The sequence below is a fragment of the Microcaecilia unicolor genome, chromosome 3 (assembly GCF_901765095.1).
Source record: "Microcaecilia unicolor chromosome 3, aMicUni1.1, whole genome shotgun sequence".
In the NCBI taxonomy this organism is placed as follows: domain Eukaryota; kingdom Metazoa; phylum Chordata; class Amphibia; order Gymnophiona; family Siphonopidae; genus Microcaecilia; species Microcaecilia unicolor.
Window position 1 is genome coordinate 523,442,376 of NC_044033.1, and position 15,002 is coordinate 523,457,377.

General features: G+C 45.0%; 1 protein-coding gene across 1 annotated transcript in view; it reads left to right on the forward strand.

The window, feature by feature from the left end:
- CRYBG1 (crystallin beta-gamma domain containing 1) overlaps nucleotides 1–15,002 on the forward strand; it is a 262,927-nt gene that overhangs the window by 162,639 nt on the left and 85,286 nt on the right. The window contains exons 8-10 of the mRNA XM_030199173.1: nucleotides 246–372; nucleotides 8,236–8,271; nucleotides 9,368–9,534. Of these exons, the coding sequence (XP_030055033.1) occupies nucleotides 246–372; nucleotides 8,236–8,271; nucleotides 9,368–9,534 (330 nt within the window). The remainder of the gene's footprint in view (nucleotides 1–245; nucleotides 373–8,235; nucleotides 8,272–9,367; nucleotides 9,535–15,002) is intronic.

Sequence of the window (15,002 nt, forward strand, 5' to 3'; positions counted from 1 at the left end):
ACACAGTGCTGTGAGTGTTGGAGACCTCCAGTTGATTGTCCCATTCACCACTCACAGCAAGACCTTGAACAAATCTCTTAATTTTCCTATACTCCTCTTCCTTGAGGCAGAGACATTGTATCCATGTCAGTTTCTCAATGTAGAACTGTAGGTACTCTCTGGTCAACGAACACTATATAAGAATTGGTTTGTTCTTCAGGTGAGTTGTGCCTTTGTTCTAACCTTCTGTTTCCTGTTCTTATTAGATGGCTAATCTATGAAGAATCTGGTTTCCAAGGAATACCCTTCATCCTTGAACCCGGGGAGTACCCTGACCTGTCATTCTGGGATACCCATGAAGCCTACATTGGGTCCATGAGGCCCATGAAAATGGTAGTACAGCCTTATATCTTTGGTCATCTTACAGATAGCAACTAATCACAGCAGGAACATGCCTGATATTTCCTGCTGCCTCGTTTTAAGATGATTTAAAGCAGAGTAACTTATTCTGATACCAGAATGGTTGTGCTATAAATGTGGCTGCTCACTATAAACCAATCAAACAGAAAAAGTACAGTGGTCCTTCAAGAATGGGTTGACATCCAAGCTTTAATGAAAGACCCAACACGGGCCATGTTTCAGCAGTATGCCTGCCTCAGGGGTCTAATAAAATCAATATAGAGATGTGCTGAATTAGCAGGCAGTAATAAATAGTGTAAAACTGTAGTAAATATGAGTTTACCATCAATATTGGCAATACAGTCTGGAAGATATGATTTGACTTTTCAGCATGGGCGTAGTTTGACTCATTGGGGGGGGGGGCAAAGGATGGGGCGGGGCACATTAGCATATTCATTTGCATATATATATATATATATGCTAATGTGGAGGAAGGAAGGCAGGGAGAAAGAGCTGGCTTTTTTGGGGAATAGCCATAATGAATATGTTTGAGATACCTTTTAAAAGGCTTTGGGTAATATACCCTGATTGTTTGATTATCTCCAATTATCCATATTTATACCTATAAGAACAATCCTGACCCCTGAGGCAGGCGTTTGCACTGAAACACGGCCCGTGTTGGGTCATTTTCAAATTAAAGGACAACTATTATCTCTATCCTGAAGACCCAGTGTTGCTTTTTTCTGTTTCTGTCTGTCTAGGGACAAAATAAATCTCTGAAAATAGAACAGAACCAATTTGATGTGGAGGAAAACTGAGGAAAGGAAAATTAGCGAGTCCAAAAATGGGCTAGATCGGTCTCAGGGTTCCAGAGAAATAAAGTCCTCAAAAAATGGCCCAATTATTTTCTGTGGAAGAGTGAGTTCAGCATCAGTAGCACAAAACCACTGATACATAGCTGTTAGAATATTGCTCCTTTAAAACTGCACTTACTCTCTGCTATCCCCTCCAATCACAGGTACACACATGCACACACAGATATATCAACAGACAAACATGCAGAAAAGTTGTAAATTATTCTATAAAAACACACACACAACAGCAGATCAGATTTACAGTAGACTTTATTAAGCAAACCTGGCACTTGCAGATACAGCTCACGCCCACCACACACTCTCTTGCTACTACTATCTTCACGGGGCTATATCTGCAAGTGCTGTAGCTCTGTTCGAAGAGTGTTGAGAGTGACTTCTTTATGTAGACTATATCGGAAGAGTGATTCTGAGTTTAGTCTACGATCTGTTTAACTAGCGGAATACCTTTGAGGTTTTTTTGGCTGCCCTTGTAAGGGTGAAACGTGGACCACGTCTGGTTTGCTTAATAAAGTGTACTGTAAATCTGATCTGCTGTTGTGTGTGTGTTTGCCTGAGCTGCAGACCGGAAGCGCCTCTGTGATCTTGCCTGGAATTATTTGATAAGGCATGTTCTGGTCACCACGCACTCTCTTGTTACTACATCCCTATCTCCACTGGGCTGGTTCTTAGTGATTTGGATGTGTTTTTAATTTTCTTTGCTGTTAACTCTACTGTTTAAACCTAGGGACCAAACATTATACCATTCTTAATGATGACTATGTATGATGACATCTAGGGCTAGATTCTATATATGGCTCCTGAAAAATCTGCGCAGTAAAAAAATATGCCTAGGTGTATTCTTTAAAGTACCTCTAAATTTTATAGAACCGGCTTAAATTTCCATGTGGTATATAGAATACACCGAGCAGCTCTCCAAGCGACCAAATTTGGTCATGTTCATTTAGGTCATGTTTACTTGGCCTAAATCCCGACACCTAAATTAGGTGCAGAGTGTATTCTATAATAATTCACATAGATTTTCTAAATGTCCATGATCCGCCTATTCCATACCCATAAGCATGCCCCCTTTTCAACTATGCGACTTGGAATTTATGCACATTACGTTATAGAATACACTTAACTAGTTGTGTGTATAAATGTTAATGCCAGTTAGTGCTGATAATTGCTTGCTAACATCCAATTAAAAGAACTGATTAGCTCGCTACCCAGTTAAGTTACGCATGTTATAGAATATGGTTCGATTTTCGCGCGGAAATTAAGGTGCGACACATAAAATTACCTGCTAGCTTCTAAATTCTATAAGGCAGTTTTTGCATGTATGTGGCCTTTTATAAAATTCTAACTAGTGCTGACATGATGGCTTGTGATTTGCTGGTACAAAGGTGGAGGGAGAATGGCGTTCATAAGCATGCACGTAGATCCTAAAATATGTTAACTTATGTACATAGCTAAATAATCTAAATGTAGGCATTTACACCTGCTCACTTGCTTCTTACGCTGTGATTTTATAAAGACACATAAAGGTCTATGTGTCTCTATTAAATAGTGCCGAAGTCGGTGTCTACTTGCCTCTTAAACTAGGTGTCTCTTTATACAATTATCCTCCTAGTGACTGAACCATGCAGTTTGCTAGTGGATGTTATGTGTACAGCCTCCTAGTGGAGGGGAAATAGGCAATACCTATTGCCTTGGGACAGTGACACATTGTGGTTACGCATCAGAATCAATCGTGTGAGCTCTGTTGAAAGTGACATTTTGGGACCGATATTCAAAACGAGGCTCCTGGCCAGTTAAATCGCCTGTTTGGAGCTAACTGCTAATTTTCACAGCTCTTAACTAGTTAGTACTGCTGAAAATAACCGGCTAGTGTCAAACTGAAAACTGGCTATTTTGGGGGCATTCTGGAGGCGGAGTTGGCACTTGGCCAGTTAAGTACTGATACTCAGCAGTTAACCGACCAGGTTAACTGCATAAATAGGACCATATGAAAGTCATTCCTATCTTTATGCGATTTGCTATAGCTGGTTAAGTGCAGAATATCACAGCCGCCATCTTGTTGGTGCTTCTTGCTTGTTCAGCACATTTGGTAGGCACAGCCGGAGTTCCTCCGGATCACGAGTAAGACTTGCAGGGTTGCTGTGTCTTTCTCTGCCACAGGTTGCCAGTTCCTGAGTGGCTTGAGGTAATTTTCTTCCCTTTGGCTGGGGCCTTATGGCTTTGAGCTATGCCCAGTATGCTGCACCGGGGCACTCGTCTATGCCCTGTTCGCTGGTCTGCACCAGGGCTCGCTCTGTTTTTGTTTCTACCGCACTGCAGAGGGCAGTTCTGCATGTGCTCTAGCGGGCCTCTTAGATGTTGGGGATGAGTCTCCTGCCATGCCCTGTCTGACGGGCAGCGCTTCCCGGTCCCTAGCTATTTCTGTGGGCAGGGGTGCTGTGAGGAATGCATGCTGATTTGGGGTTTCTCTGCCCTCGCCTCTACCCTGTTGGGATTATTTTCTGGAAGTATAAGGCTTCTCCCCAGGGTCTGGTGTTGCTGGTATTTTCCTTGGCCCCTTGCTGTCGGGGACGGGTACTCTACTTTCCTGGGGTCAGTAGGGCAGGTCCTAGTGCTGACATGCAAATTCTGGTTAAGGGGCACTTAGCCCCCTGGATTCTCATGTTTTGGCACGTCTTCCTATTTGTCTCATTGGGGCATTCTTCAAGTGTTTTTTTTTTTTTAAAGCTATGTTTCCTGTTCCCTGCATGGGGTTTTGGTTGGGACCTTTACCTTGTAGCCCCAGGTGGTGCCAATTTCTTAGGGGCTGTGCATGCTATCCTTGGGGGGCTCTAGTCTGCACTGATTTTGCTGCTCAGGGGTTTGGAATTATTAGGGATGCAGTTGCGTTCCCTTGGCTGCTGATGGCAGCATCTTAGTTCCCTGGGTTTCGACAGGCTTTTGTCTGTTGGTGCTCCTTTACCTGGGGTGGGTCATCCCGGTAGTGAAGTCAGCCACCTTTCTGGTAGGCTGTTTGGTGCAAGGTTCACGGTATGCCACAGCTGAGTTGTCTCCAGGAGCCTCCTGCTTCCTTGGTCGCCTCGGTGGGTGACATCCTGGTGGGCTCCACAGATAACATTGTGTTGTAGGGCGTAGTAGCCCTAGCTGTGTGTGTTCGCCTCCCTGTGCTCGGGTGGCTCTGCCAGACTTCGTCTTTGATTGTGGAGGCTTGCACCTCCCCATCACGTGCCATGTTTGAATTTCAACCTTACTTCTTGCTCCTTTGTGGCTGGTAAGCCTTGCTTGGACATCGGGCCTCGCCCAGTCTTTGCTCTTCCAGCCTCGCCCAGTCTTTGCTCTTTGGAAGTCAAGTGGTAGTCTGTCCCTGTCCTGTTTTTGGATGTTGGGCCAGACCCGTTTTTTCAATGTCTGGCCTGGTCCCCGGCTTTGATTGTCTGAACTCACCCCCCGTCTTTGGACGTTGTGGCCTTGCACCGTCTTTGGACGTTGTGGTCTTGCCCACGTCCTTGCACGTCGGGGCTTGCCCATCTTTGGACATTGGGTCTTGCCCTGTTTTCGAATTTTTTGGACGTGAGAATTTGCATGATCAATGGACATCGGGTCCTGCCCCGTCTGTGGATGTCGGGCCTTGCCCCGTATTTGGATGGCCGGACTGTCGGCATCAGCTAGTTCAGCTTTGGGGGACACCCAACAGATTGCTTTAGACCCTAGCCCTTGTTCCTAGTGTCCTCTTGAAAGGGCGCATCTTGCTTCAATTTTGGTCGTCGAACTTTGTTGTGTCTCGGGGCATCTTGTGTGCTTTTGTTGCAATCCGTTGCTCCTGGCGGTTTCTTGGGGTGACGGGCCTCAACATGGTTCAGGAAGTGAACCTCAGTATGGTTCGGGGAAGCGAACCTTGCTCCAGCTGCGGCTGTTGAGCCTCTTTCTGTTCCTGGACATCGAGTTTGACTCAGGTTGTGGCCTTCGAGCTTCTCAGTCTCTGAACGGTGAGCCTTGCTCCACATGAGGCGTTGTCTGTCTCTGGTCGAGCTGTCGAGCATAGAGTCATCTCTGGCCTAGCGCCATGATCTGTCCCTGGACTTCAGACCTTCTTCAGTCTCTGCCTGGTGGTCTTTCTTTGTCCCTGGATGTAGAGCCCTGCTCCGGCTGATGCTGTCAAGCCTGGTTTCATTTCTGGATATAGAGCTGTGCTCTGTCCCTGGATGTTGAGCCAGTTTTCTGTCTATGGACGACTTTCCTCGCTCTGTCTTTGGACAGCGAGCCTTGTCTCCTCTCAAGCAATCACTTGATTGCCACGCCATTGCTGGATGCACAGCATTCCTCTTTGCTGAGCGGCGGGTCTGGTTACAGCACTGAAGCTGACATCGTCTGTGGGTTACGAGCCAAGTGCAGCCATATGAGGTCTGCGCTACCCATCTATGGTGCATGAATTGGACTAGGTCTTGGGATGCCCAACATCACTCTGTTCAGCTGGTCGGCTCTTCCTTGGCCACTGGTTGCCGAGGATTATCCTGTTATGATTGCTGGATGGGACCGGAGCCCAGGGGGTTCTCTTGCTGGCCTTGGCTGTCACGTTCCATTCTGCTGGATACTTGGTCTCGTTCCGTCTGACACGTCTAGTCTGGCTCCGTTTGGGATATGCTCTGACCCAGTCTCTGGAGGCTTCCATTCTTCTAGCTCTGAGGCCAAGCCTTCTCCCATGTTAGGGTTCAGCTTGTTCAGCTGTTTCAGATGCTACTGGCCCATTGCGGCAGATTGCAATTGCACTGTGTCCTGGGAGTCCAGTTTTTCTCTCTCCCTAGTTTTCCACCCTTCCTGGTTTCGGGCCTTATTCGGTCTCTGCCGGGTTGGCCAGCCTTTGGCTCTATTTCTCGCCTGGATCTATTGTTGGTTGTTCGGCATGGCTCCTCTGTTGAGACTAGCTCTTCTCTGGCGAGTGGGCCTTGCTTTCTTGCTAGATGTGGTGGTTCTACTTGTGACTCGGGGGCCTTTGGTCCTCGTGGAGAGTCGGACTGTGGGTTCTCTCCCTGCGTTTTGGCTGCTTGATGTCCTTGGTTATGCCTCTGGGGGGTGACCTGAGCATTTCCTCAAGCTCTCGATAGTGCTGTTCCTCCGGCTGGTTCAATCCACAGTTCTGGCTACTGTTCCTGGTATAGTAGCGAGTGGGCACGGCAGTAGTCGCTCCTGTTGTTCAAATGGGACTGATCTTGGGCTCTAGGGCCTTCCGGTTCTGTTTCATTGTATGTCATAGCTTCTTCCTTTTCGGGATGAGGCATTGGTTGAGGCTGGCAGAGGCCGGCCTTTCTTCTGCAGCTTTGAGATCTGCGATGGTCTCAACTCAGGAGTTTGGGTTGCCTTCTGCGCTGGTTGTCACATGTTCTTGGTCCTTGTCTTGAGGTATCGAATCTTTCAGCTTACAGAGCCTTATTTTATTCAGTGGCTGGAGCGGGCTCCCTTCTCATGCCCTTTGTTGGGTGTTACCCTTTTCCTTATAGAGGACTTTTTTGGCTCATTTCGAAGGTGGCAAGTCCACTTGGGGTCTTGTCTTCCTCTGATTCCTGTCTCAGGGTCCAGTTCCAACAAGGACGATCGGGCTTTGGCCTGTTTGGGGGATCCCACCCTACTTGGGGACTGCTTTTGTACATCCCACTCGTCTCTGGATTGATCTGTGGGACGCTATGGAAGGTAAAATTAGTTCTTACCTGATAATTTTCTTTCCATTAGTCCCAACAGATCATTGCAGAGGCCCGCCCTTTGCTGTTCCTGGCTGAGTGTTATCTGTTTATGGAGAGATATTTTCTTCCTGTTTTTGGTTCCTTTAGGTTCCGTCATTTTTCTGCTTGTCCAACAAGATGTGTGTCAAAGAATAAAGAGGGTGGAGGACTCACTTGCTGCAATTCACCACTATGGCGGTTTCCCTCCCGCTGTAGTGGTGGAGGAGGAGCCTTCATGGGCTTTGTAGAGGCAGGAGAGGTCTTACATATTGAATTTGCTTTCTTCTTCTTCCGCTGATTTGGTATCGACATTACTGAGACTAAGATGGCTGCACATGTCCACGTATAGTGGATCTCTGAAGTTCTCTCTATCTCCACGCTGGTAGAGGAACATAACCCACTCGTCTCTGGATTGATCTGTTGGCACTAATGTAAAGAAAATTATCAGGTAAGAACTAATTTTACCTAGTAGAAAATCTTTAGCATCATATCGATGTTAGTTGAATGTTTTAATCTATCTACTTCTACTTATCATTTCTATAGTGCTACAAGGCATATGCAGCACTGTACACCATATGCATACTTATTAGGTGTATCATTAGTATTATGCTAACATTGTATTATATCTCTGATATTTGAATTTCAGTGCTGTTAAATGTATATATTTTTGATACTGTTTCACAGTAGTTCTATTATTAGGTTTCAGTTTGCTGTTTTCAAGTTTACCTCATTTATCGTATTTATGTTTATACTTGGTTATTTTACTATTGTTATGCTTCTAACAAAATTGTAAGTTTTATGTTAAATTGTACCTGCTGTACGTCGCCTTGTGTGAATCTCTTTATAAAGGCGGTTAATAAATCCCAGTAAACAAAAATAAATAAAATGTGTGTGCTCTCTCCACTCAAACTTCGCCCCTGTACATGCCCATCAGCAAAGTATTCACCATCATGTTGTTTCATGTACTTTCAACTAATCGTATTCTGTAACAGGCCACATCTGCACATATGTAATTAAAATACCCCGAAATGGGTACATTCTTTACCATTTAAAGTATGTGCCCTTAATAGGATTACCCCCATGTGACCAGCATGTAGCATGTACTTTCATTCCTAATTAACCTGTGTCTCTTTTCTAGTTGATGCTTACCTATGACTATAAATTAAATACTGTGTTTGCCATTTGTCAGTTATATGGAAATTATCCAAATAGCACATACATAATTTTTTTTTTCAAGCTAATTCATCTGTTTTTATCTCTTTCTTCCATAGGGTGGCCATAAAGTTGAAATTCCCAATGAACCAAAGGTAAAATAAAAATGACCACTGTTATTGATAAAATTATGTTATCAATAGAAATCAAACAAAATAAAGCATGGAAAAGAAAATAAGATGATACCTTTTTCATTGGACATAACTTAATACATTTCTTGATTAGCTTTCGAAGGTTGCCCTTCTTCCTCAGATCGGAAATAAGCAAATGAGGTAGCAGATAGTATATATGAGAGAAACATCAAAGCATTACTTTGACTGTCTGACAGAGTGGGAGGGTGGGGGTATGCATGGGGACATCAAAGCATTTCATTGATATTCAAACAGGATGGATGTGGGTAGGTGAGAGGAGGGTGATAAACAGAGAAATACAGCTTTAAGGTTTATAACTCATTACTTGCCTCACCTCAGAAAATACCTCTGCAACTGCCCCACTCTTGTGCAAACTGCTCCACACCCCATTAGATAGCCCCATAAAATTGTCCCAGCAACCCACTGACTGTTCCACTAACAAAAATTACCCCCACAACTGCCCCTTTACCTTGCAAACCACTCTAACCCCAAAACCTCCCCTATCTCACCAATCTGTAAAAAAGTCCTCACCCATAACATCTATCCCAAACAACTGCCTCACCACCTTGCAAACTGTCTCCACTCCCATAAACTACCCCTACAAAGTGCCCCATCCACAAAAACTAGTCCTCACAACTACTTCAACACGTACTCATGCACAAGCAAATACAGAGGGTTAAGAATTCCATGGGCTGTATTCTGCATGCTTTTCCCACTTGTTTTCTTAATGTGTTTAGATTATTATCATTTATTGTTGACTAGGAATTTGCTATACCGCCTTTTTCTGTCAAGCTGATCAAAGTGGTGGTTCACATAATAAAAAGTTGTTATAGTTCCACTTCAGGCACTTTCTGTAAGCAGACTGTGGCATTTTATTGCTTTTTTTAAAGCATCATATTGTCTCTTTATTCCAAAAAGAGGAAACCTTAGTGTACAATGTGCTGCATATACCGTGACTTTTTTTAACTTGACATTTATGCTAGTGAGTGGTCTCTGTAACATGTTCCATGTGCAAGATACTTTCTGCCCTGATATTAAGCTTGCCTCCTTTCGTCTCCAGATTATTCTATATGAGAAGCCTTTCTTTGAAGAGAGAGAAATGGAATTGGAAGATGAGGTCTTTAGTTTTGAAGTGGATGGAGAAGAAAAGCATGAAGAAACTGAGCCCACAGAGGCACAGAAAGCACCATTCACAACTGTGGGATCAATCAGAGTTTTAGGGGGCGTGTAAGTATTCTCAAAAAAACACCAAGGGGGCTGATGTCCTAGCTGGCTCTTTAGGACCTTGAGCTTCTCTAGGGGAGTTCATGGCTGAAGTACAGCAGTTTTCTTTCCTCTTCCCCTCCCGACCCTACCCCTTTGGTGACCAGCATCTCCAGTTCCGCTTCCTACCTTCTACCAGGCGACCAGAATCTGGCTTTTCTTACTCTCCTCACAGGTGACCAGTATCTTCCTTTACACTCCCACCAGAGGGTCAGCATCACTCCTTCTCTCCCCACCCCCACCCCATGTGGCCAGCATATCTCCTTCTTCCTTAGTGACCTTACCAAATCAGTCCAGAACCTGTGAGTTGTGTCCATCGACCAGCAGATGGAGAGTGAGAAATAAAATAGTTCTGTATGATTCGCCCTCTTATGGGCTCCATGCTGGCTGAGATATCCGGTGTGTCTCTATCTTCAGCAGATGGTGATAGTCCACAGTGAAAGTTTTATGCTGGACAAGCCAGATAAGCTCTGTCCATTTGACACTGGCTAAGTAGAGCTGACTTTCCTGTCAGCATACCAGAAAAAGCTGATTTGAGTAGAAAACTTATTAGGGAATACTTGGAGGTGTCCAAGTCCCCTCTTCAGTGTTTCCCTTCTGGAGTCTCATTGGGGTTGCGGTGCCTCAAGGCTACCGTGCATCCATAGATTCTTGGTATTTCTCTGTCTCCAGCGGATGGTGATGGCACACCGTGCGGCTCCATGGTTACATGTATTTCAACTCCTAAACTAATTTATTCTAGTTTAGTTCAGATAGAATTTCTTCTCAGTATGCAAGTGAAGGAGGAATACAGAAGATTTCTAGGGAAATACTTTGAAGTTTCCAAGTCCCTTTCACCTCCTCCCCCTGCTCTAATAGGGAGTCGGTGTTGAGGTGCCTTCAGTTACCTATTCTGAGGCTTCCTTCTGGTCCAGTCGTTGGACTAGGTAGCAGTTGGGTATGGAGAGTTTCCTGAAGACAGAGGGCAGTATTCAGTGGTGCTGAGTCCCTTCCCTCCTCCCCCATGGCCACCTCAGGTACTACAGTTCAAAGCTGTGTAAGACAGCAGGTGTATCTTAGTTCTTTTGTCTATTTGTTCAGAGCTATGGTACAGGTTCTGCAGGGCTCTTCTTCTGATATTTATAGTTTAATCATACTCATATACTGTGTTCATTGCCTGTCTGCAGACAGGAGTATTTTTCTGCTAGAGCTTCACCTCTACACTGGACGTATTTTCCTGTGGCGATTTGCACTGCCTCTCCTTTCAACATTTGGTGTTCTAATGCTTGAGGTTTAAAACTGCTCTTTCAGTGGTGATGTTTTTCTTGCAATGTGACTCCAGCAGCCGCACCAGTTATTTGTGTGATTTTCCTGCCAGAAGCAAACTTTTAGTCCACCATATTAGTTTCTTCTGAATCCTGCTTATACGTGTACCTTGCCTTCTCAGGTGGCTCTTCTTTCCGCCGCACAGGTTATAGAAACATGATGGCAGATAAGGGCCGACTGACATAAGTACATAAGTACATAAGTAGTGCCATACTGGGAAAGACCAAAGGTCCATCTAGCCCAGCATCCTGTCACCGACAGTGGCCAATCCAGGTCAAGGGCACCTGGCACGCTCCCCAAACGTAAAAACATTCCAGACAAGTTATACCTAAAAATGCGGAATTTTTCCAAGTTCATTTAATAGCGGTCTATGGACTTGTCCTTTAGGAATCTATCTAACCCCTTTTTAAACTCCGTCAAGCTAACCGCCCGTACCACGTTCTCCGGCAACGAATTCCAGAGTCTAATTACACGTTGGGTGAAGAAAAATTTTCTCCGATTCGTTTTAAATTTACCACACTGTAGCTTCAACTCATGCCCTCTAGTCCTAGTATTTTTGGATAGCGTGAACAGTCGCTTCACATCCACCCGATCCATTCCACTCATTATTTTATACACTTCTATCATATCTCCCCTCAGCCGTCTCTTCTCCAAGCTGAAAAGCCCTAGCCTTCTCAGCCTCTCTTCATAGGAAAGTCGTCCCATCCCCACTATCATTTTCGTCGCCCTTCGCTGTACCTTTTCCAATTCTACTATATCTTTTTGAGATACGGAGACCAGTACTGAACACAATACTCCAGGTGCGGTCGTACCATGGAGCGATACAACGGCATTATAACATCCGCACACCTGGACTCCATACCCTTCCTAATAACACCCAACATTCTATTCGCTTTCCTAGCCGCAGCAGCACACTGAGCAGAAGGTTTCAGCGTATCATCGACGACGACACCCAGATCCCTTTCTTGATCCGTAACTCCTAACGTGGAACCTTGCAAGACGTAGCTATAATTCGGGTTCCTCTTACCCACATGCATCACTTTGCACTTGTCAACATTGAACTTCATCTGCCACTTGCACGCCCATTCTCCCAGTCTCGCAAGGTCCTCCTGTAATCGTTCACATTCCTCCTGCGACTTGACGACCCTGAATAATTTTGTGTCATCGGCGAATTTAATTACCTCACTAGTTATTCCCATCTCTAGGTCATTTATAAATACATTAAAAAGCAACGGACCCAGCACAGACCCCTGCGGGACCCCACTAACTACCCTCCTCCACTGAGAATACTGGCCACGCAATCCTACTCTCTGCTTCCTATCTTTCAACCAGTTCTTAATCCATAATAATACCCTACCTCCGATTCCATGACTCTGCAATTTCTTCAGGAGTCTTTCGTGCGGCACTTTGTCAAACGCCTTCTGAAAATCCAGATATACAATATCAACCGGCTCCCCATTGTCCACATGTTTGCTTACCCCCTCAAAAAAATGCATTAGATTGGTGAGGCAAGACTTCCCTTCACTAAATCCGTGCTGACTTTGTCTCATCAGTCCATGTTTTTGTATATGCCCATCCTCAGTGACCACTAACTCCTCCCTTTCCTAAAAGGGTCCCACGTGTCTGTCCCCACACTTCCTTAAATTCTGGCACAGTCCTTGTCTCTATGACCTCCACCAGGAGGCCATTCCATGCATCAACCACCCTTTCCGTGAAAAAGTATTTTTCTCAGATTCCTCCTAAGCCTGTTTCCTCTTTTCACCCTATGCCCTCTCATTCCAGAGGTTTTCTTTATTGAAAAAGGCTCACCTCCTGTACATTAATGCCACTGAGGTATTTAAACATCTCTGTCAACCCATGTATCTTCCAGTGTATACATATTGAGGTTCGTGAGCCTGTCCCTATATTGTAGCTGCCCTCTGGACCGACTCCATTCTGTTTATATCTTTCTGTAGGTGCAGCCTCCAGAATTGCACACAATATTCTAAATGAGGTCTCGCCAGAGATTTGTACAACGGCACTAGGCTTTGAGCGTCGCCTTTTCTACCTGTTTGGCCACCTTAAGTTCGTCAGACACAATCACCCCCGCTCTTCTTTTTTACACAGAAGCACTTCATCCCCTATACTGTACCATTCCCTTGGGTTTTTGTGACCCGGGTGCATGACCCTGCATTTCTTAGCATTAAATCTTATTTGCCAATTTTTGGACCATTCTTCAAGCTTCGCTAGATCCTTCCTCATACTATCCACATCCTCCAGGGTGTCCACCCTATTACAGAGTTTGGTATCATCCGCAAAGAGACAAATCTTACTAGACAGTCCTTCTGCAATATTACTCACAAAGATGTGAAAAAGAGCTGGTCCAAGGACCGACCCCTGCGGTACACCACTGATAACATCCTTTTCCTCAGAGCAAACTCCACTTACCACTACACTCTGTCTCCTTCCACTTAACTAGTTCTTAACCCAGTCAGTCACTTTAGGTCCCATGTCGAGAGCATTCAGTTTATTTATCAGTCCCCTGTGTGGAACCGTGTCATAGGCTTTGCTAAAATCCAAGTACACCACATCTAGCACCCCTCCCATGTCCAACTAGCGCCCCTCCCATGTCCAACTGTTTGATCACCCAGTCAAATAAGTCAATCAGATTTGTCTGACAAGATCTGCCTCTAGTGAAACCATGTTGACTTGGGTCCTGTAGGCCATTCGATTCGAGAAACCTCACAATCCTCCGCTTTAAAAGCGTTTCTCTTAGTTTACTCACCATTGAGATCAGACTGACCGGTCTGTAATTCGCAACCTCCTCTTTACTTCTGTTCTTGTGCAGAGAGACCACATTCGCCCTTCTCCAGTCCTCCGGGACCACTCCAGACTGTTAAGGAAGCATTGAAGAGATCAGACAGTGGAGCTATCCTCAGATGTTTACCATCAGGCCCCATCGCTTTGTCTGCTTTTAGTTTGGCCAGCTCCTCACAAACACAGTCTTCTAAGAATCTGTCCTTGTCTAACGTACATCCATCCTCATTACATATAGTAACATAGTAGATGACGGCAGAAAAAGACCTGCACGGTCCATCCAGTCTGCCCAACAAGATAAACTCACATGTGCTACTTTTTGTGTATACCTTACCTTGATTTGTACCTGTCCTTTTCAGGGCACAGACCGTATAAGTCTGCCCAGCACTATCCCCGCCTCCCAACCACCAGCCCCGCCTCCCACCACCGGTTCTGACACAGACCGTGTAAGTCTGCCCAGCACCATCCCCGCCTCCCGCCACCGGCACTGCCACCCTATTTGTTTTCTGCGGTCCTGTCCCCGGCCTTTCATCTGTGAATACAGAACAGAAATAATTGTTTAGCAGTTCAGCTTTACCCTTATCAGCGTCTACATATTCCTCCCCCTCAGCTTTGAGCCTCACAATTCTATTATGGCATTTCCTCCTGTCACTTACATATCTAAAAAATGTCTTGTCCCCCAGTTTTACCATATCACTATCTTTTCCTCCGTGTGCCTCTTCACATTCCTGACAGCTTTTCCTGCTTCTCTTAGCTTTTCTAGGTATTGTTACCTGTCTTCCTCTTTTTGAGTCATCTTGTAAGGCATGAAGGTTAACCTTTTTCCCCTAACCTTTTCAGCTACTACTTTTGAGAACCTGAGCGGCCTTCTTTTCCTCTTACTTTTATGTAATTTTCTAACATGAAAGTTTGTTGCCTTTAAAATAGCTCCTTTCAGTTTCACCCACTGATGTTCTACTTCCTTCAACTGTTGCCATCCAACTAAATCTTCTTTGAGAAATTCCTCCATCTCAGCTAGGACCTTCAATCTTGAATAAGCCTTCTCCTCCTGTGTCTTAATATTAAACCACACCATTCGGTGGTCACTAGATGCCATATGGTCTCCCACTGTAACATCAGAAACATTCTCCCTGTTTATAAACACCAAGTCTAGAATCGCTCTATCTCAACGTCGGTTGTTACCCACTGCTGGAACAATTCTTCCTGTAGAGAATCTAAGATCTCTTTGCTTCTAGACACCCCAATCGACGTCCGGCATATTAAAGTCACCTATTAGTAGTACTCCCCTTTCCTAGCTGTCTTGTGAATGTCTTCAATTAAGTCTCTGTTTC